The sequence below is a fragment of the Myotis brandtii genome, unplaced genomic scaffold (genome assembly GCF_000412655.1).
Source record: "Myotis brandtii unplaced genomic scaffold, ASM41265v1 scaffold672, whole genome shotgun sequence".
NCBI classification, from domain to species: Eukaryota; Metazoa; Chordata; class Mammalia; order Chiroptera; family Vespertilionidae; genus Myotis; species Myotis brandtii.
In genome coordinates, this window is record NW_005370621.1 from 19458 (window position 1) to 42228 (window position 22771).

The following is a 22771-nucleotide window of genomic DNA, read 5'->3' on the forward strand; positions in this document are numbered from 1 at the left end:
GGGGTTGCAGGCAGTTGGCCAGCCCCAGCCCCTCGTTGAATTCCCAGACAAACTCCCGGTCGAGGGGACAATTTGCATACTATGCTTTTATATAGGATGGGATATTTAATTTCATATCAAAAAACAAAAGTAGAACTCTGAAAAGTGCTCATTTTAAGACTCCACTTGTAGACTTCTCTGAGCTCCCCACCCCCCAAACAACAACAACAACACCAGAATGAAACTACTGTCCTGATTAAACCTATTCCATTCCACCCCTTCCAGGGAGTCTTTGTGGATTTCCTTTCCCAGATGTACTGCTAAAACCACAGATTTTGGGATTCCAATTTTCTGATGTCTTAGTAGCAATGGTTCCCAATGAGGGTAAATAGTATTTCTTTCCCCTTTTGATTGTCGCAATGACTGGGTTGTGCTACTATATTTCATATTCTGCATGCATGGGGCATCATACGTTATGAAGGATCACTCCAAATTCAGCATCCAACACATCTATCAAATGTCCTGTTGGACATTTATGGAGGTGGGAAAACCAGTCTGTAAATATCTGAGCCAAGGCCCTCTAGCATCTTGCAAATAAATATAAAGTATTTTTGTACTTTGTTTTCCAGGAAAACCACGACCATGTAAATGAAGGGGAGATTAAACTTTGTGCTGATTCGAGTTCTGCCACGAGTTTTCCCCCATTTTAGAAAACCACATTTCTGACAGCAGCAATGCTGTTTGTGGTAGTTGAATCACCCATACAACACACTTGCCGCAGTCTGTTTTTGTAGGTGTTATTTTTCACAATGATTCTTCCTGCAAGTGCCAACAGCTATGTTATTTGTGTTCTCTGGTGCAGTTGTGCCCAAGCATCTATGTATTTGCATGCATGCTATTTTAGATATTATGTTCCTTTTATCTGCCCTCTATATAACAGTTGGGACATTTTATTGACTTCTGAAAACAAGAAAGCTTGTGGGTTACAAAGGTAGTATTATAAAATACTTGTTACAGAAAGATGGTGTTAGGTCTGATAGATCTGAGAACACTTGCCTTAGAGCACCACAATATGGATACTTGCTTGTTAAAGTTTCATTCATTCTTCCATTCAACAAATGTTTATTAAAGTATCTCCTGAGAATAAGGCACCAAAGAGGATGCAGAGAGGAAGACACAAGAAGACCTGCTCTAAAGGAGTCCCTGTGCTCAGTGAAGTGATAGTTTAGTGAGAAAGATCACATATTTAGCAGGGGAGATAAAATTTTAGTCAAGTAACTAGAATGTAATGCTGAGTATGACAAAAGCTTCTAAGACAGCGATTCTCAACCTGTGATTTTATGGTTGGGGGTCACCACAACATGAGGAACTGTATTAAAGGGTTGCGGCATTAGGAAGGTAGAGAACCACTGTTCTAAGAGAAATACAAACAACATGCTTTGAAATTGCAGAGAAGGGAAGGCTTTGTGAAAGCCATGGCCTTTGAAGTGGGCTTTAGCGGGTGTGGCTTTGAGGGGACAAGGAGTCTGCACATACTAGTAGCAGGTCAAGAGAGTGGCTCAGTGTTACCTGCAACTGGACTGCTCTTTGTAACTGCATGGGCTGACAAGCCTGGCTTGCTTTCCACACATTTAGAAAGCTAATAGCTAAACACCTTGACAGCCAGCACAACAAATGCATGTCATAATAAGCAATTGTTGATCAGGGAGACATTCTGATGGTGTTTGGGGAGTAACTGAATTATATGCACTGATGTGTTTGAATTTTAATTGTTTACCAGTTCACTGGGAGTAAAATATGGCATAATAAAACAGATGATACCCCATTCCTTGATATCCCAACTCTCCTTGAGTATGACCTTCCTCCCAAACAACCTTAATCACCTAAGATGAAAGGCAAAGTATAAGGACTTTTATGATGCTGCTCATAACCCTCATGCAATGTTTCACTGTCGCTATGGATAATACACCAAGAATAAACAGGATGCAAATAAGTTTAATTACTTAAGAGTTTGACTCTCCTCCATCAAACACATTTTCAGTTAATCACTTTAGCTCATTTAGAGAAAATGACAGAGGATATAATGCTTAAAGTGTTTAATGTCACCCAAAGGATGCCAGCAAACATCAATCCATACAAAATTATCAAAATATCTGAAAGTAAGATGGGATAAACAAGTAACCAGGGCACCGTTCTAATCATTCGATCAATGATGATTTTCAAAAATCCTAAAGAGAAAAACTTTTTTTTTTTTTGAGCAAGGACACAAAACTTGCTCTATCCATGAAAGATAGAGTGGAATTCATTCAAGGCATCTTCCAGTGTAAGAAACACAAACATTTCAAGTAGAAAAATATATTTACCCCACCCCCCAAGAGATTATGTATTTGATGTTTCCGTATAGCTTAATCTTTCTCTATTAAGTTAAAAAGAAAATCTGAAATGTCCTCTACCCTTCATGGGCAGTACTATTTGTCTGATTTAAGGGTCTCAATTATAGAACTTGAGTGGCAAACGCTCTATAGAATTATGAGAGTGGGAGGGAACAGAAGTGGCCATAACTTCACTCCTTTGCCCCCTAAGTGGGATTCAAAGCCATTATCACAGACAGCAAGAACATAAAAGACTAACCCCAGATATCACAGAGAAATGTAATATCAGCAAGGAGATAATTGGGGAATAAAGGAGCTAACTAAATCAGTGTTTGACTGCATGGTTATGGATGACAAAGATATATCGATAGAAGGTGAACCGGCTTCATTAAGCATGGCTCTTTAGAGGAAGGGAGTTTCTCCCTCTGTGGTGCATTAAAATACATGGGATAGAGTTTTGGGTTCATTCCTTTGAAATGCTAATATAAGTGCTTTTTCTAAAATCTTCACAAAATCTTATTTTACTTGAGAGGAATATTTTAGATGAGTTGAATTGGAACTAGGTAAGCTCTAAAGTATAAACCTTATGATATTCTGAATCTTATCTTTATTCCACTTTATTACATCCTATATAATAAAAGGTTAATACGAAAATTGTCCCCTCGACCCGGAGTTTGTCCAGGAGTTTGACCAGGGGGCATGGTTGGCCAACCGCCCGAGGATCCTCCCCCCAGCCAGGTCTGCCCCCAATCGATCCCCCTACCCTGATCAGGGGCAGACTGGCCGGCCAACCTCCTGCATCCCCTCCCTGAGGCCAGCCCGGCCAGCCCTGATCGGGGCAGGCTGGCATGAATTCGTGCACTGGACCTCTAGTGAATATTTAAACTGTAGTGCCTATGATGTGACATCTACCCTGGATCACTGAATTAAGCTTTAACAACACTGAGTTGTCCCTTGTTTTTTTCCTTTTCATATAACATCTTACTAATTGGTCTAATATACATAATTTGTCAATTGGGCAAGAACAAATGAATCTTATTCTGTAAGGCTATGTAGTAAGTATCATAAATAGTAACTAATATTTATGGAATAATTGCCATATGCCAAAAATCTTCTAAGTGCTTTACATGTTACTTTATTTTTTGCATACAACAAAAGTTTATGAGGCAGGTACTATTCTAATGTCTATTTCCTAACGAGAATATTGAGGTACAAAGAAATAATTTGTCTTAGTCACTCAGCTAGCAAGAGGTGGAACCATGACTTGAGTTCATTTACTCTTGCTCCAGAGAAGCCATCATTCTAACAAATAGTATTATAATTTGATTTAATTTTTATAGACGATTATCTGTCTATAGTGAAATTGAGTGATTTGTTTTCTCCTTTTATTTCCTTGTGCAGCAATCTCTAAAATTTCTACAGTGAGCACTCTAAAGAGTCATTTTTTTCTTTTAAGTTTGTACAAGATAGAGAAAAGAAATATTCCAATGGGAATTGCCATGAAATTCAACTTCATGAATAAAATGAGCAGGAATGAAAAAGTGCAATGTCCTAAACAGCAAATAAAAACCAAATGAAGTGAAATGGACTTTTCCATTTATCATTTCTTAGATTTTTTTTCAGAACCTTAATATTGGAAAGTATCTCTAATTATAACATATAAAAACTTGAGAACAACTTGTCCTGAAATCTTTTATTTATTACCAGCAAAGCATAATCTTATTTTATTGCCTGGCAAACTTGGTTTTCAATTCCAATTAGAACAGATGATGGATTAACATCTAACTTTCTCTTAATTACTTTATAGAAGCGAAGCTTTCTCTTTTTCAGCTATTAAAAATACTATGCATACTGACATGACTTCAAAAAACACCAGCACAAATTCAATGGCACACTTCCAGGAACTAGATAAAACCCAACTCCCAAAGTCTTTCATCCTTTATCCCATAGAGCAGTAATTCTTACTGAAGTATAGGCAATGGAGGGTATCAGAACTTGAAGTCAGTCACCCTCCCTTATCCGAGGGGCATACTTTTTCTAAGAACCCCAGTGGATGCCTGAAACCACAGATAGTACCAAACCCTATATATACTATGTTCTTTCCTATACATACATACTTATGATACAGTTTAATTTATAAATTAAATTAACAATAACGAATAATAAAATAGAACAATTATAACAATATACTACAGTAAAAGTTCCGTGAGTGTGCTCCCTCTCTCTCCTAATATTGTACTATACTCACCCTTCTTGTGATGATGTGAGATGACATAATGCCTGCGTGATGAGATGAAGGGGGGTGAATGATGTAGGCATGGTGACGGAGCATTAGGCTACTCTGAGGGTATCACAAGCATTTCCATGAGTTGATCTGATAACCAAGATGGTGGCGACTAAGTGACTAACGTATGGGGAGCGTATACAGCGTGGAGACGCTGGACAAAGGATGGTTCACATCCAGGCCTGGAGCAGGGCATTGCGAGATTTCATCATGCTGCGCAAAGTGGTGAGCCACTTGAAACTTATGAATTATTTCTGCAATTTGCCACTTAATATTTGTGGACAAGTGGTTCACTGCTGGTGACTGAAACTGCAGAAAGCACAAGTGCAGAAGGCAAAACTGCAGGTGAAAAAGGACTGTTGCCACAGGTTCTCTGATGTTTCTCTAGTAGGGCACCCCCCCCCCACCCCCAATCTGCTGAATGCTGTCCAGGTCGGTGGCATGGAGACATAAAGCTCAGGACAATGTCACAAAATACTTGTTTAACCCAGGAGAGAGCAGCTTTTTTGACTAAAAGGCTAGCAACAGTTTATTTCTTAGTCACTAATTTAAATGTTATCTTTGAATCTCAGGCCCAGTTTCAGTTCATTTATTTACCCCCCTTCCCCCATCCCAGGAATTCATCAGAATGGAAACAAAACAGAGACTCTATTCTTCGTTTTTGAAATGTAACTTTTTCCTTCAGTAGGTGAATAGAAAAGCTGTTGTAAATCCATGTAGTGCAATATTAGTCAGCAAAAAAAGAAATTGGCTATCAAGCCACAAAAAAAGATGGAGAAACAAGGCCAGACTATGGAGACAATAAAAAGATAAGTGGTTGCTAGGGAGGGCTGACTAAGTGGAGCACAGGGGATTTTTAGACTATTCTGTATGAGTCTATAATGGCAGATACATGTCATTATTCATTTGTCAACGCCATAGAATATACAACACACACAAAAATGAGCCCTTATGTAAACTATGGACTTTAGTTATTATTCATGTATCAATATTGGCTCATCAATTGCACGAAATGTACCACACTTAAGATCCATCCAAGAAAGGATAAATCTATCAGAGATAGATACAAAAAGTAAAAGAGATTTTATCTGACCTTTAATCCTTAGGGAGGATCTAGTACAGTGGTTCTCAACCTTCCTAATGCCACGACCCTTTAATACAGTTCCTCATATTGTGGTGACCCCCAATTTCATTGTTACAAATTGAACAGAATTAAAGCATTAATCACAACAATATGTAATTATATATGTGCTTTCCGATGGTCTTAGGCGACCCCTGTGAAAGGGTCATTTGACCCCCAAAGGGGTCGCCACCCACAGGTTGAGAACCGCTGATCTAGTAGGCAGGTGAGGGGAGGGAGGGCATGCCCAGAGGGGAAACAAGAGCAAGGGGGTAGAGGTGGACTAGTGAGGAAGAGAGACAGGCCCAGAGAAAGGAAATGACTCCAGGACTTAAGGAAAGTGAGTTTTAATAGACAGAATGGGACTAGGTTATTAAAGCCCCTGAAAGGCAAGCAGATGAAGTTTATATCTGACTTAGTAGGCAGTAGGGAGCCTTAGCAGGTGTCTGAGCAGGGGAGTAATACAAGATACAGTCAATCCTCATTACTCATGAATTTTGTATTTGCAAATTTGCATATTCATTAAAATTTATTGAAACCCCCAAATCAATATTCATGATCATTTTGGGACATGTGCAAAAAATTTTAAAAAATAAAATAAAATTTAAACCCAAGATGCTAATAATAGGAGAAACTATTGGGAGATCAGGGCCGGGGGATACATGAGAACTGTCAGTACTTTCTACCCAATTTTTCTGTAAACCTAAAAGGGCTCTTGAAAGAAATCTATGAGTTAAAAAAACAATTAAAAAGCTAAAAATAGAAAACAAATAAATACGTAAAGCGAGAGAGAGAGAGAAAAAAAAAAGAACTTACTTCTGGTTTAAAATTAGCCACTCCCGAACATAGGTCTGAACACAGTCCTTGACATGAGGATCCAGCTCAACCCTAATGAGATGGGTAATAAAATAAAAACATGTTGTTACTGTGCAAAAACAACAAAGCAAGGCCTTATCATAACTAAGGAGAGAGCAGCACGGTTTCAAATCCATGTCAAATGAGAATGCTTGGGGCAGTCCTTACCCAGTCATTCCAAGTGAATTCCTCAAGCAATAACATTTTTACTTTGATGAAAGATATGTTGGCATTTTATGCTTTGTGGGTTTTCTTTGTTACAGAGAATTGTGTTCAACCATACTTATCCCTAAAGGCATTCTGACACAAGACAGGTAGAACTAGCTGTAATCACATACAAAACAAGGAAAAATAAGTGTAAGTACCATTTTTTCGGAGGGGTAACTTGGGCATAGTTTTTGCTCACGTGTAACCTTGTTAGAACATGCATGTCTTTCTTTTTGAAAGCCATGGAGAACAGTGTTCTTATGCTTTGAGAAGTTGACAGGAAAAAGGAGACATATGTACTACGTACTATTTGTAATACTTTAAACAATAAAATAAAATTTAAAAAATAAAAAGTAAAAAAAGAAGTTGACAGACACTGGCTTTGATTGGTGATCATTGATTGGGGTGGGTCTTGCACGTCACGAGAGATACTCTTCAAATGCTCCAGAGTCTTGAAATCAGAAAGAATTAATTTCCCACAGCAACAAAGTTGTTTTGCTATTTCCCCCAATGTTTTGGTATTAGAGATAAGTAAGTCCAAGTACTGCAAGTTTTAATTTTCTTGTTTGTAAAAAGGAGATAGGAACAGTACTTACTGTGTAGGCTTGCTGTTAGTATTAGATGAAGTATTCTAAACATTAGCCACGTGGTCCCTGGGCTCTGCATGTCTATATCTAAGCCCCATCCCTTATCAGCTATGTGACCTTGGGCCAGTCACTCAACCCTTCTGTGCCTCAGTTTCTTCACCTTAAATTGGTGATATTAATAGTGGAGCGTGTCCTTTAGAGAGCTATGATGAAGTTTAAATAAGTTAGCATGTGAAGTGCTTAAAAGAGTGTCTAGCACATAAGACCTACAGATGATAGTTCATACTTAAGTACAGAGATAAGTAAGTCCAAGTACTGCAAGTTTTAATTTTCTTGTTTCTAAAAAGGAGATAGGAACAGTACTTACTGTGTAGGCTTGCTGTTAGTATTAGGTGAAGTATTCTAAACATTAGCCACGTGGTCACTGGGCTCTGCGTGTCTATATCTAAGCCCCACCCCTTATCAGCTATGTGAACTTGGGCCAGTCACTCAACCCTTCTGTGCCTCAGTTTCTTCACCTTAAATTGGTGATATTAATAGTGGAGCATGTCCTTTAGAGAGCTGTGATGAAGTTTAAATAAGTTAGCATGTGAAGTGCTTAGAAGAGTGTCTAACACATAAGACCTACAGATGATAGTTCATACTTAAGTACCATTTACTATGCATTAGGCACTGATGTAATCACCTTAAAGGTAGTAATTCAGTTAATTTTCTATCAGCCCCCAAAGGACAGGTGCTATCATTATTCTCATTTTGCAGAAAAATGAGGTGAGAAGGATCTGGCTTAAAGTCACCCAGGAGGTGGTAGAGCAGGGGCCGGAACCCAGGCAGCTCACCTTTGGAGTGCAGGCTTATAATGACCACCGATCACTGCTCAACACAAAGTTTCTGGGCTAGGCACAGGGGGCTCAACAGGATCAGCTGTTTACGCTGATGATGGCCATGGTACCTTGTTGGGCTTTAATGACACAGAAGACTTTGGGGCAAGGATTGAAACAGTACCAGTTGTATTCAAGTCATCAGACAGACAGTGTTAGCTATAAATTTCAGTAACAAGGTAGTATTACACTAAAAAATAAGGCTAAGAAAAATATTACCTCCTCTATCAAATCTCAAGAAATAAAAATCCTCCTACCTCTAAAATATTTTAAACAGGTTCTTCCAAGATCCTAACTCACTTGAAGATAATTAACCATAGGATCACGGAGTTTTTATTTTGTGGAAAGTGAGTATTTTCAAAACATTAAGAACTGAGCATGTGAATTTTACACAAAGAAATCAAATTAAATGATTCTCCTAAGAGTAAAAATAATAGACACTACCTACGTTAAAGTCAAACCTGAATAGATGGACTGGTCCTTAGGGAAAAATGTTTCCAAAGGATCACGAAGTTTTTATTTTGTGGGAAGTGAGTATTTTCAAAACATTAAGAACTGAGCATGTGGTAAGCTCTATGCGAATGAGAACTAGCTAAACAACAGAGCAAAGGGTAAAAAATACCGTGTCACTGTTCACTGTCATCCAACTTCCTTAAACTGTAATAAAATGAAATCCAAACTAGAATCAGAATAGCCCAGAGTAATGAGGGCAGGGGCCATGTTTCATGATCTTCTTTCTGGGACTTTTTGGGGAAGAGGAGGAGGTTGAAAATGTCCAGGAGGATGTGAATGTTAACTTTGTTTTGAAAATGAATGCAAATCAAAGTTCATCCAAAATCTCCAAAGAGACATTGCTTTTTACACTACAGAAGTAACAACTTTCATTTAGATATAATTCCATTGTTTGATAACAAGAGCTAACGCCCATACCTATAAACACATAGACTAACCCACTGTGGAAACTCAAGCCCTAAACAGCTATTCACATATTCACTCAACAGTGCTTTCTCCATTCCTTTTCCACTTGACAAAAGTTTCTTCAAGGGAAGGGAAATTTGCCTTATTCATCTTTTTATCCCACTGCCCAACACATAGTAGATGCTCAACAAATATGGGTCCAACTTATGTTTATACCTTGATTCAGTCATTAACCAATTAAAATGCTTCTGAATGGAGGTTTAAAAAATTTATGAAAAATCTTGACATATTTACAAATGGAGAAACTGAGGCTTCCTGAGGTCACATGACCCACCCAAGGTCACTGAGCTGACACCAGGCAGTCTGACTCCAGATCCTGCACTCTTCACCTCTGATGGAGCATTCTGTTTTGTCCCATGCACCACTTTAACTGGCTTAGCTCCCATATGACTTTTCAAAGCCTCTGGTCAAACCAACTCAAAACCTGTCTACATGTAGGTCTTTGGGTTATCGTAGTCATCCTGCACATCTCAACAGAGCTGAGTAATTTAGTTTATTTTTAAAAGAAGTCCAAAATTAGAGCACCTTTCCCCTTACCAAGAACAGGCCAGACAGTCACAATCCCATGGACAGTTTAAGAAAACGATTTACCCTTCCTCCGGCAAAGAGGGCTGCAAAGTCCGACATTCCTTTGGCGTGAACACCACGTCCAAGTTGTCTTCCGTGAAGTCTCCCAGCTCCTGGGCCAGCTCCACATCCAGGTTGTTCAGGTGTGTCATCAGAAGTCCTTCGAAGTCCACCGGCTCCACTGGGTCATAAAACTGAGGCTGCAGAGGCAGGAAAAAGGAAAAGGAGGTTCCCTCTCGGTTTTCAGATAGAAGCACTAAGGCGACAGTAGGTGTTGGTCCCCCTACCCCTTTCCACTCAGTACAAGTGCTTTACTCTTAGCTCCGAGGAGCTGTCACACACAGAGGCAGCGATATGGAAAAGAAACGCAGCTCGGAAAGTCGAGTCAGAACACGGTGAGTAATTAAAATCATACCCCAAGGCAGAATTTTTCTCTGCTTAATTGCACCTTGATGAGAAATCCTGAGGAGATCCAAAATGAGATCATAAGGCTTTGCTGCATTTTTACAATTTCTCCTGCAAACACTCTCTGAGGCCATACAGTGAAGTAGAAAAGAGGCAGTTTTCCAGAAATGCAGGCAAACTCAACAACATTCCTTTGACTATTTCAGCATGGTGTTTCCTTTGGCCTGGGTTATCCTCTACATGGGTTCTTGATACCCTGCACTCGCAATCACAGCCCACAGGGAACCAGACCTGGGGGCTGAAACATTCCCAAGGCAGTGACTTCCAGACGCTGCTGGGCTGACTGTGCTGGTCGGCGAGACATTCTCACTGCCTGCTGTTGAATGAGCAAAACTACGGGCAATGGGCTGAGGTTTCATATAGCTACTGTACTTGCTTTAAAATGACGGCGTTTTTGCTCTTCACTCATGTCTTTCCACAGGGGAGAGGATAAAAGAAGTGATAGAAGTGGTGGTGATAAAAAAAATAATTTTCTTTAGTTGATAAGATAAAAAGTTGGCAATTCAACAAATATATATTCTTGTCTGTGAAGTCCAAAGACTTAGGAACCACTGCCTTAAGGGAGTAAAAGAATCACTTAGATCAGTAGATTTGTGTAATAATTATTAATAATAATAATACAATAGCAGCTCTATGGTGTTCATTTATGGCAGACTATCTGGAGTCATCTGCCCAAGGAAGTACTGTTCTCTACCTCTGACCCCCTCTCTGTAGACGAACAAAAAAAAAACACCCCAGATTCTTGACTTGTACTACCTCGATATGAAACAGGGACAGATCCAAAGGAAGTGCTAATAAAACCGGTTTTTCATCGCCCTGAAACTGTCCATCAGACTAGATGTATGGGTTTCAAGCTGGAGAGGAGGAACAGAGTGTTATTGAAGAGGCAAAAAGAAACAAGGTAAGAGAATGTAAATGGGTCTTGCCCTGTCCCTCCCCACCCCTGTTGTCCCTGTTGGTGGGGGAGACATGGATGACATGTTAGGGAGTGAGGACAAAGCTGAGAATTGAGCGGCTTTTTGCCCTCCTTTTTGACTGAGATGCTTCAAGGTGGAGGACTTACACAATGCCAGAAGGGGCAGAAGGGGCAGCAGAGAAGGCAACAGACATCCTTCAATAGAACACAGAGCAAAGACTCTCTCCCTAGCTCCCCTTGGCTCTCACGTGGTGTGAGAGAGGACAAGGAAGTTTCTCTTGCTTCTATTTGGAAGGGACTTTGGAGGTCAGCTAAGGAGACAACCATAGTCCTTATAGGCTGCCTCTCAAAATGAAGCAACAGGGACCAGCAGGGCGCAGGGAACCAGTCATCAGCCTATGCAGGAGCCAGGTGGGGACAGAGTTTGCAGAAAAACATTGTTGACCTCAGCCAGAGGGAACCACAGGCATCATCTATGCACGCAACAAAAAAGCCTACTGCAAACCTACGTAAGACCAACCTCAATAGGGAAAGTGAACTTTCCCACTCCTCACCACAACCAGAAGACTTATATTTGAAGTAAAGAAATTAGACTTATATTTGAAGTGAAGAAAACTGCATTTATTGCACACCCAACCTTAGTAGTGTAAAGTTTATACCTATTCAACTAACAATTATTGAGTGCTAACTATGTGTCGAAAAATAGGGCTAGGTCATTATTTACATTATCCCATTTAATTCTCACTAGAACTCTATAAGGTACACACTTTTATTATTCCCATTTTACAGATGAGGACAGTAAAGGCTAGAGATGTAATAATTTGCACATGGTTACACAGCTGGGAAGTAGCCCATCTGCAATTCAAACCTAGGCAGGTTCATGTTCTTAACCACTATTATTTTATTTTCTCTTGTGGGCTTTTCAGGAAATGTGTATTTCCAGAAATAATTAAAACACAAGACAAGAGTAAGTGTGTTTGGGAGTAAAAAATATACATTTACTACTACCCACAAGTCCATTCGGAGTTTCTCATGAGATTGTCTGCTTAAAATGAACAACAGTAAGTTAATTAATTAAAGAAGTAATAAATGTAAATTTAATATAAAGAATATCAATTACTCAGGCAGAGGCACTGTAAATATATACTTGGAATTATAGTGAGGCACAATTAGAAGCAATGTGATTCTAGCACTAATACCTGGTAAGCAGAAGCTTCCATAGAGAATGGCATTTGTGTGCAATCATCAAAGAGAAAAAAATTCAGTGTCATATCCCTGAAATTCAAAGCCACATCTGATGAAAACCTGGCTGAGAGCAGCTCCTATTATCTCTAAGAACCAAGGAGAAAGGGTGGCTGAGTCCCTTATTCAGCAATTATCTGCTGAGCATCTACTGAACACAAGCCACTGGGTTGGGCATCAGGGACACAGAAGAAGAGTGCAGGGAGATCCTCTCATGCATGTTTCCATCGCTCTTTAGTCAACAACCATGAGGTGGTACCGTTTGTCACATTTGCACGTATAAATCACTATCTTTGAAGGGAAAAGCTATGATAAAAAAAAAAGTATCACCATTGAGCACTACTTGTGTGACAATGTGCCCAGTGCTATATGCACAACTGATCATAAAGTCATAACCTCCTGAGGTCTGAATAGGTTTCACGACTAAATAGACTGTGAACACAAACCACAATGATAGCACTATTGAGTATGGTTCTAGTACTGCACACAAGCTGGTATTTAAGTCTCCTCTACCCTTTCCATACTAAAACTAATAAGGGAGGAAACTGTTCATTGTAAATGTGATGTAAACTAGTCTTGCCATTGGCAAGTGGGTGGAGAGAGCGATTAAGGTTAACAAGGCCTCCACGCAAGTTGTTCCTCTTGCAAATTCAAATAATAACTGGGAACCAAAATAGATTTTTCTTTCTAAACTATGTGAGATCTTAATCTCAATAGTAGGATTTATTGTGAGGCAATCAACACATACGTACAAATACATACAGTATGCCTATTTAGCGGTAAGCAAAGGGAGAAAATAAATACTGGAGAGTGTTACAACGGTACTGCATTTTATTGGGGACTGAAGTTTGGGGATGGGGTGGGGAGTTGATCTAAGGTCAATCCCTAGGGCAGGACTTGGGCTCTTGGGGGCTTAAAAGCCAAACATGAAAATTGCCATATTTTTCCATGTATAAGACACCCCCCATGTTCAAGATGGGCTCCCCCCCTCCCACTTTTCCAGCCCCAAATTAAGAAATCAATATTCTAAACATTTTGCTGGTTTTCCTCTTAAGGTCTTCTTCTTTTTTGGCATCTTAAGGAATTGTTCTTCCTGTTTTCTCCACTGTCTGATCATACACTCAGTGGGAGGAGGTCCAAACTGTCTCTCTGCAGCTCTATTTCCACGCTTTTTTTCATAGCTGATTACATTCAGTTTGAACTTTGCAGAGTAAGACAATCACTTACCAGTACTTATATTTTTATTTTTTGACATCTTTATGGGCTCAGAATGCTCTGGTCCCTCTCTACTTCCACCTCCAATTGTGGCATCAGCTGACGTCAGTAACAACAAGGCTCGTGGTTAGAGGAAGCCTGATGGACAAGGTATGGGCAGCTACGCACCCATGCAGCTCCCTCCTTGGCTGACTTCTGTGTATAAGATGCCCCTCGATTTCCAGTCTAACGATGTTAGAAAAAAATAGCATCTTATACACAGAAAAATGTGATAACTATTTTGTTTTTTCTGCTTATTGAGCTATGTATGGCCTCCTAAGTCAGTGGACACCCAAGACTAGTTTAAATGTTAGAATCCAAAGTAATTTCAAAGTCATCTTATACCATGCATGATCATATTGTGTCTATCATTTGTTAAAATGATATAAGAAAAAAACCCAAATAATCATAATAAAAACAAAACACCCTCTAAAAATGAAAATAATTAAGAATACAAATGATCCTAAATCAGGCTTTATCTATAGCGATGGCTTTCTGCTGTGTCCACTTGGCTAGGCTGAACTACATTCTCCGAATTCCCTTCCTAGTATGTTGCCAGACAGGGTGAGCTACAAGAGTTTCCTCTTGCCAGGGATGGAGGACGGAAGGGAGGCTGCAGCTATTTGTAGCATACACACACCTTCTACTGATACAATCGACCTGTGCTGCTGTGAAAGAATATTACCAAAGTAATTACAGTCCCTAATCAGTTGACCCTAAGTTAATCAAAATGGAGATTATCCTGGGTGGTCTAAATACATTGGATACTTTTTCAAAGTGGGTGGGGGCCCTCTCAAAGTTCAGCTCATACCCTGCAGTTTCAGCTTTCTGGTGATCTTGCCTTCCTGACAATCCTGGGGAATTAGCGAGTCACCACCAGTGTAGCCAATTCCCCGTAATCAATTCTTTAATATACATACAGATGCAGCTCCTACTGGGTCCGCTGCTCTGGCCGAACCTGGATTAATACATCTACTTTCATTCCTTCAACAAATACTCACTGGGATCCTACAGCAGTCCTGCACTAGCCTGAAAGAACAAAGTCACTGCCCTGAAGCAATTTTCAATACTTCTCTTGTGCCGACTTTCTTTCTAGCTACTTTTTTTCAGAGGCCTGGTCATCAGAATACAAGATATACACAAAAAGATTTTAAATACCTTAAAAGTTTAAATTATTCACAGCTATTTAAGGAAGTCTGAGCTTTTTCTTGCCCCCTAATGCACATCAAAGGCTAGCTGGCCTTCTTTATGTCCTCTTTTGAAAAGTATCTATTTAGATCCATTGCCCATTTTTTTATTGGGTTGTTTATCTTCCTTTTGTTAAGTTGTATGAGTTCCCTGTAAAGGTTGGAGATTAAACCCTTATCGGTGATAACATTGGCAAATATGTTCTCCCATGCAGTGGGCTTTCTTGTTGTTTTGTTGATGGTTTCTTTTGCTGTTCAGAAGCTTTTTATTTTGCTGTAGTCCCATTTGTTTATTTTCTCTTTAATTTCCATTGCCCTAGGAGCTATATCGGTGAAGATATTGCTTTGGCATATGTCTGAGATTTTGCTGCCTATGGATTCCTCTAAGATTTTTATGGTTTCCCGTCTTATGTTTAAGTCCTTTATCCATTTTGAGTTTATTTTTGTGTATGGTATAAATTGGTGGTCTAGTTTCATTGTTTTGCATGTATCTGTCCAATTTTCCCAACACCATTTATTGAAGAGACTGTCTTGACTCCATTGTATGTTCTTGCCTCCTTTGTCAAATGTTATTTGAGCATAGTGGTTTGGGTCGATTTCTGGGTTCTCTATTCTATTCCATTGGTCCATATGTCTGTTCTTGTGTCAGTACCAGGCAGTTTTGAGAACAGTGGCTTTGTAATACAGCTTGATATCTAGTATTGAGATCCCTCTTACTTTGTCCTTCTTTCTCAGGATTGCTGCAGTTATTCAGGGTCTTTTTTTATTCCAAATGAATTTTTGGAGAGTTCGTTCTAGGTCTGTCCAATATGCCATTGGTATTTTAATGGGAAGTGCGTTGAATTTATAGATTGCTTTGGGTAGTATGGACATTTTAATGATGTTGATTCTACCAATCCAAGAACATGGTATGTTCTTCCATCTCTTTATGTCTTCCTCTATCTCTTTTTTCAACGTCCTGTAGTTTTCTGAGTAGAGGTCTTTTACCTCTTTAGTTAAGTTTATTCCTAGGTAGCTTAATTTTTTTGGTGAGATGGTAAATGGGATTGCTTTTTTAGTCTCTCTTTCTGCAAGTTCACTATTGGTGTATAGAAATGCCATAGATTTCTTGGCGTTAATTCTGTATCCTGCTACATTGCCGAATTCTTTTATTAAGTCTAATAGTTTTTTGATGGAGTCTTTAGGGTTTTTTAAGTATAATATCATGTCATCTGCAAATAAGGACAGTTTTACTTCCTCTTTTCCAATTTGGATGCCTTTTATTTCTTCTTCTTGTCTAATTGCAATGGCTAATACTTCCAGGACTATGTTAAAGAGGAGTGGCGAGAGTGGGCATCCCTGTCTTGTTCCTGTTCTTAGGGGAAATGGTGTTAGTTTTTGTCCATTGAGTATGATGTTGGCTGTGGGCCTGTCATATATGGCTTTTATTATGTTCAAAAAGAAAGAAAAACAGAGGCTAAATGGCTTGACTCAAATCACAGGAGTAATCACAGAGGACCTGGCTGGGTCCCTTGTTTTAGCACTGGGGAGGCTTCTGGTGCTCTGTGTGGGCTGGAGGAGAAATGATGTCTTCAGGTACACTGGTGTCATACCCTCATGAATGTTTATCTTCATGGAGGGTGTTCTCAAATCAGGCTATTCATGAGAGACAAGTTGTGTCAGTTACCTGAGCCCTAGCCCATTTGACTAAGTGGATAAAGTGTTGGCTCATGTGCTGAAGGGTCACAGGTTTGATTCCGGTCAAGGGCATGTATCTTGGTTGCAGGCTTGATCCCCAACCTTCTCTCTTTCTCTGTCTCTCCCCATCCCTTCCACTATCTCTAAAAATCAATGGAAAAATACCTTCGGGTGAGGATTAACAATAACAAAAAGTCACCGGAGACCTCCATATTGCCAAATTTAAAGGTCCTGGTTTATCTACAATACTGGACACAGTTAATCAGTCCCTCTTTCTTGAAATACTTGTCCTAGTGTGTCTCAGCTTCTAAAAGTCCATGTACCAGGAAACCACTCGGTCCCAAGCAAATTGAGACGATTAGTCACTCTCCCTTTGAGACACTTTTTCTAGGTTCTCCTCCCCATACACAGGTTCAGTTCTAAAAACATCTTCTCTTCTCAATCTGTATTCATGCCCAGATGATCTCATCTAATCCCATGGCTCTAAATACCTTTTTTGGTTTTTATATTACAAATCTATATCTGCAGCTTCAACCTTTGGCTTGAAATCCAGGTTGACTTTTCTGATTATATCTCAACATCACCACTTGGTGATCTAATAGGCCTATCAAACATAACAAATTTAAAACAAACTTTTAATTTCCTTGCCAGTCTGCTTTCCTATATCTTCCAAGTCTTCTCATCTCAGCAAATGGCAATTCCATTCCACGGGCTGTTGAGGGCAAAAGCTTTGGAGTCAATGTTGATTTTTCTCTTTCTCTTACACCTTATGTATTATCCATCAGAAAATCCTGTCCACTTTACTTCTGATATATATATCTAGGATCCAACCACTTCTCACCTTCTCTACTCCCACCACCCTATTCCAAATCACCACCATTACTTTCCTGAGTTATTGTAACAATTTCACCCAGCCCAGTCTATTCTCCCTGTGACAGCCAGAATGATCCTCATATAAAGAACCCTATAAGCAATCTTTATAAAAATTATGATTGTGCCTGGCTGATGCTCAATGCTTTCAGCGACTTCATTTTTTTTAAATTTATCTTTACTGTTGACAGTATTACAGATGTCCTCTTTTTCCCCCCATTGACTCCCACCACCCCCTCCCCAAGCCTTCCCTTCACTGTTATCTGTCCATGGGCTATGAATATATGCATATAAGTTCACTGGTTAATCTCTTCCCACTTGCCCCTTCCCTCTGAAATACATCAGTCTGTTGCATGCTTCACTGTCTCTGGATCTATTTTGTTCATCAGTTTACTTTGTTCATTAGATTTCACATATAAGTGAGATCATGTGATACTTGTCTTTCTTTGATTGGCTTATTTTGCTTAGCTTAATACTCTCCAGGTCCCTCCACGCTGTCTCAAACAGTGACTTCATCTTAACCAAGGGAAGAACCCAAGTTCTTCCATGGTCTCTGAGGCCTACGGCCCAGCCCTGCTTTCTTTATGATCTCATCTCCTACTGCCTACTCTGTTCATCTCGCTCTCTGCTTCCTTGCTGTTTCTGGAGTAGGCCACATAATCTTGCCTCGGGGACTTTGCTCTTGCTGTTCCTTCTGACTAGAAGACTTTTCCTCCAGAAATCTGTCAAGTTCACTCAGAATCCTTCCCAAGTGTCTCCTTTCTAGACAGAGGCCTTCACAGACCACCAAATAGGCTCTCTTCTGTGTCACTCTCTATTCCCTTTTCCTGTTTCATTCTTCAAATCATTAAAACCCCTTTGATTTGGTCTACATTCATTTTTTTTGTCTATGTCTCCCATTCTAGAATGTAAGTTCCAAAAGGCTAGACCTTTTGCTATATTCACCAGTGTATCCCCAGCTCCTAGACCAGCTCCTGCCACAGAGTGAGACTGAAAACATATTTCTTAAATGAATGAATGAATGAATGAATGCTTAAGACAATCCTTTCAGCTCTCTACCATATTTAAGTAAATAGATCTGAAGACAGGTTCTTTTGGCTTCAGTAATTTCAAAGTACAACGTCTTAAACTAACTACTTCCCTGCTTCCACCAATGACAGTCTTCCCCTGATGCCACCAAGTGGAAGATGCTGACATGCCATGGTAGGCAACCATCTATTTTTACCAAGGCGGATTTGATTCCCCTGCTTTAAACAGTGACAGTAATGAAACTCTTGCTCTGCATGCAGGGCCTCAGTCTTTCATTCTATCTTCCATGTGAATTTGCATGAACACTATACACCATACTGAGATCTTCATTTTCTATCATGTCCCCTCTGTGAAATCAATGAAACCTAAGAACAGCCCAACTGCTTGAAAAATGAAGCACACATGAGCAATGGCACAAGAAAAATAATAAAGGGCCATATTTATCAAGCGTTCAGCCTTAGTAGTAAAAGAAAAAGGTTGCTTTATTGTTCAGAAGCTTAAACACATAATAAAAATGAATGCTTTTTCAGGTATGAGACTTTTTTTTTCCTATATAAGTGTTATACAGGTGTTGGCAAAAGTAGGTTTATAGTTGTATTAGAAACAGAGTTAATAAAGCTACTGCAATAATAACCTGCATGTCTTTTTTTATATGAACAACTTTACGCCAACTTTTGCCCACCCCTGTGTACAAACATGTCACGTAACCATGGTGTTTGGTACATATCCAGGATGTGGCTTTTTACATACTTTTCTTCACCCAAGGAAATATGGTTCAGCTGGTTCATTCCATTTCACTTCAAAATTTTCTATTCTCATTTTTTAAAAAATAGGATTTTCTCTCTATAAAAATGTAGGTGAAGATCATTAACACCATGATAGTGTCTCTCATCCTTCTTTATACCTTAGGGCATAGATCTAACCCTTTCCTCTCTTGCATATTTTACTCCCCTTTCTACTTTGAATAACTAAAAAATAATTTTGGTATTTTACAGTTTCAATTTAATAAATACATCAAATATAGAGTTGCTGACATCAGAGAGTGTCTGGCCAACCTGTTCACATGGCTGTGGCAATGCAGAATGCCACGGCCAATGAGCGATGCTACACTAAGGCCACTCCCTCTGGCCCTGGGCACAAAGGACTCTGACAGGAGTGTCAGTTAGGCCCAGAACAACTCTATCATCATGTCTAAGGAACCAACTCCAAATGATGGTTCCTTTTCATATTCAAATATAAAATTTTTAAAAATATTTTATTGACTTTGAAATTCTTGTATTCAAAATTATCACAGCTAACACTGACAATTAGAGTTTAAAAAACACAAACCTGACTAAACAGAAAAAGAAATCAAACACACCCTTCCTCTCACTTGACTTATCAGATTTATGACAGAAGCCACTATCTTTTTTTTCTTTCTAGATTTTTTTTTCATTGATCCTCAGACAGAGAGAAAGCGAGAGGGAGAGAGAGAAACTTTGATGCTGGAGCGAAACATCAATCAGCTGACTCCTGCCTCCCAACTCCCACCAGGGATAAAGCCAGGCATGTGCTCCGACAGAGAATTGAACAGCAAACCCTCATTGCAAGGGATGACACTCAACCGACTATCTTTATATAAGGATATATCCATAGGGATAGTATGTGGTTCTTGCTGACCATACTCTCTGAAACTCAGAACTAGGACAACAAAAGAAACTTCACTTTCTTTATGTTCTTCCTCCTGTTTGGAATACTCCCACTATGTAGTTCTTTAAACTAGACCACATGTGAAAGTCCCAGGGAACTTTAAAATACCTAGGCCCATCCCTTGGGATTTTTATTTACTCATTCTATGGTGGGCCTGGCCACAGGTGTTTCTAAAGGTCCCTGGGATTCTGATGGGCAGCCAGGGCTGAGAACCTTCCTCTAAGTCTCCTCACCTTCCCCATCAAGCCTTTACCTCCCTATTATGTCATGGATTTGTCTCTCTTCTGAGCACCTACCACACTCAAAGCCAGTAGGGATTTCCTATATTATCTCAAATAGATCATAAGGCCCTTTAGAGGCAAAACAATCTCCTATGGATCTTCTTCTTTTAATCTCCTAGTATCTCCACAGTGCCAAACACATTGACAGTAATAGCCACGATTTACACAGCATCTATTATGTCATTTATGTTAACCCTAATGGGGTAGCATTATTATGCCAATATTGCAAATGAGGAAACTGAAGCCTTCACAGAGGTTCACTTACCTCAAATTATATACCAATTACATGACAGTTATACTTCACCCCAGATCCATGCGACTCCAAGTTATTTCCTCTTGCAAAACAACAAACTAATAATTGATTGAGTTTTAAATAACCTTGTCCAGTTAAATACTTTAAAAACTTAAACAACCATTTGTTTTGGCACGCGGAGTTGTTGAAATGGTGGTTTATATAAACACAGGTAAGAGAAACAAAGGTCAAAATGCACTCATTCTTACTTTTCAATTGTCTAAAATTATACAATGGACAGTCTATGGCTTCTCGCTTAGGAGCAGCTTGTTAAAGCTACTTCCGGTTGAGAGTCTGTAGATGACAAACTACTTCTCTGCCTCCCCAGAAATGAATCTTGCTGAAATGTCCCAGTATCTTGCCGTGAAATGAAATCATTCTTGAAGGGAAAGGGAAATCACCGTGTATGCTGACTTCTGTTGGAGGAACCTTCATTTGGGAAGATGACTCAAGGGGAAGAACAGTCACCTCATTCTGACATTACAACCGGACAAGCAGGTAAACATCAGGGTGATTTCCTAAGCAGGCCATGCTTTTTATTTTTTTAATGGATATCAAATTGGGGCCGGTGGCTCCCTCATACCTCCTGCTTTGCTGTCAGTTAATAGGAGGTGCAGGGGTAACAGACTGTGCAGAAGCAGAAGCAGGAGCAGAGATCTGGGAAAAGATCATTAGGAAACTAAACTGGAGTAACCCGGACTAGTGTATTTTAAAGGCTATTCATTTGCAAACGGAAAAAGGAATAAATTGAGGCACACATGATTCTTGTATAGTTAAAGATGTGTGCTACTTCTTCGGTATCTTCTCTTAGAAAATGGATCGTTAAGCCACGTGTTAGCTCGGCTGCCCAGCTAATGAAGTAATTCATCATCATTTACTTCCATAAAACCAAAAAGCACCTGCAATCATGAAGCAATTGTTTCCTTTGAGACTTTATATTTATAAACAACTTCTCCTGAAGAAATGTGAGGCTGCAGCATTAGAGTCAAAGCTGGCCTGCAGAGAAGGGGTTAAAGCCTGCTGGCTGAACTTCCTCAAAGCCTCTTCGCAGTGATGTCCACACTTTCTCAAGACAGCCGGCTGCAGAGCGCTGAGGTCTTAATTTACAAAGAAGCAAAGCACCCAACCCCACCTCCCCACCTAGTTTAAGATAGAAAAGTGTATCCAGTCACTTTTTAACCAAATGTTTAATATTTTGGAGTAAGATTTTAATCAGAAATTGCATAATAATTTTCAGGGGTTTTCAATAAAATATATATTAGCACCAAATTAATTTGTCTTGGTTCACAGTTCACCTGATATATCTGAAAGCATGACCATTATGCACCTGATGTGCTTTTATTATAATCTGCGATTTTGAAACAGATAGGAAAAGTACAAATAAAAACAGCAGTCTAGCAAGCCACCCAAGTCCTAAGTAGTTTTTTTGGAAGACATGTCCTCACAAATGACCTTTTGCAGTCTATTTTTCAGTAGGACTATTTCATCAGTGACACAACACACAAGTTACCCCTCTGAAATAACCACCAATCACTCCAGTAAACATACCTTTAAGGACACACAGTGAGTCGCGTGTAAATTGTTACAGGAGACAAGATGGCAGCCACAGGAAACTGAGTGGAAGGTTACAAAATTTCTAAGAGCAGAAGTGGTTTTGAAGTAATAAGTGAGAAACAAAAAAATAAACCTAACCTCCGCAGGCTAACCACCAGAAGCAAAGAAGTGCATGCGCTGCGCCGCAACGCGCCTGAGGAAGTGAGGCCAGGGGAGGCTGCCGCTCTCACAGAGGAAGTGAAGGCTCCTTCGGGTTTGACAAACCATCTCACTTAAGTCAGATGCATCCTACTTAGCACACGTCTGCCATTTAGTCCTCAAATAAGAGAACACACATAGGCACGCTCAACCATTGGTGTGAAACATGCAGGCAACCTTCAACTTAGAAGGGGGAGTGTTTGGTTTTTTAAAAAATATATTTTTTAGGTGTTTTGTTTTCCAATTACAGTTAACTTTCAATTTATGTTGCATTGGTTTCAGGTGTATAG

General features: G+C 39.6%; 1 protein-coding gene across 1 annotated transcript in view; it reads right to left on the reverse strand.

Annotated features, from left to right (window-relative positions):
- Positions 1-22771, reverse strand: part of LOC102252163 (dedicator of cytokinesis protein 8) — a gene marked incomplete at its 3' end in the record, with an annotated part of 65014 nt that overhangs the window by 17851 nt on the left and 24392 nt on the right. The window contains exons 3-5 of the mRNA XM_014529189.1: positions 22278-22342; positions 9852-10027; positions 6572-6643 (exon numbers count right to left, since the gene is read on the reverse strand). Of these exons, the coding sequence (XP_014384675.1) occupies positions 6572-6643; positions 9852-10027; positions 22278-22342 (313 nt within the window). The remainder of the gene's footprint in view (positions 1-6571; positions 6644-9851; positions 10028-22277; positions 22343-22771) is intronic.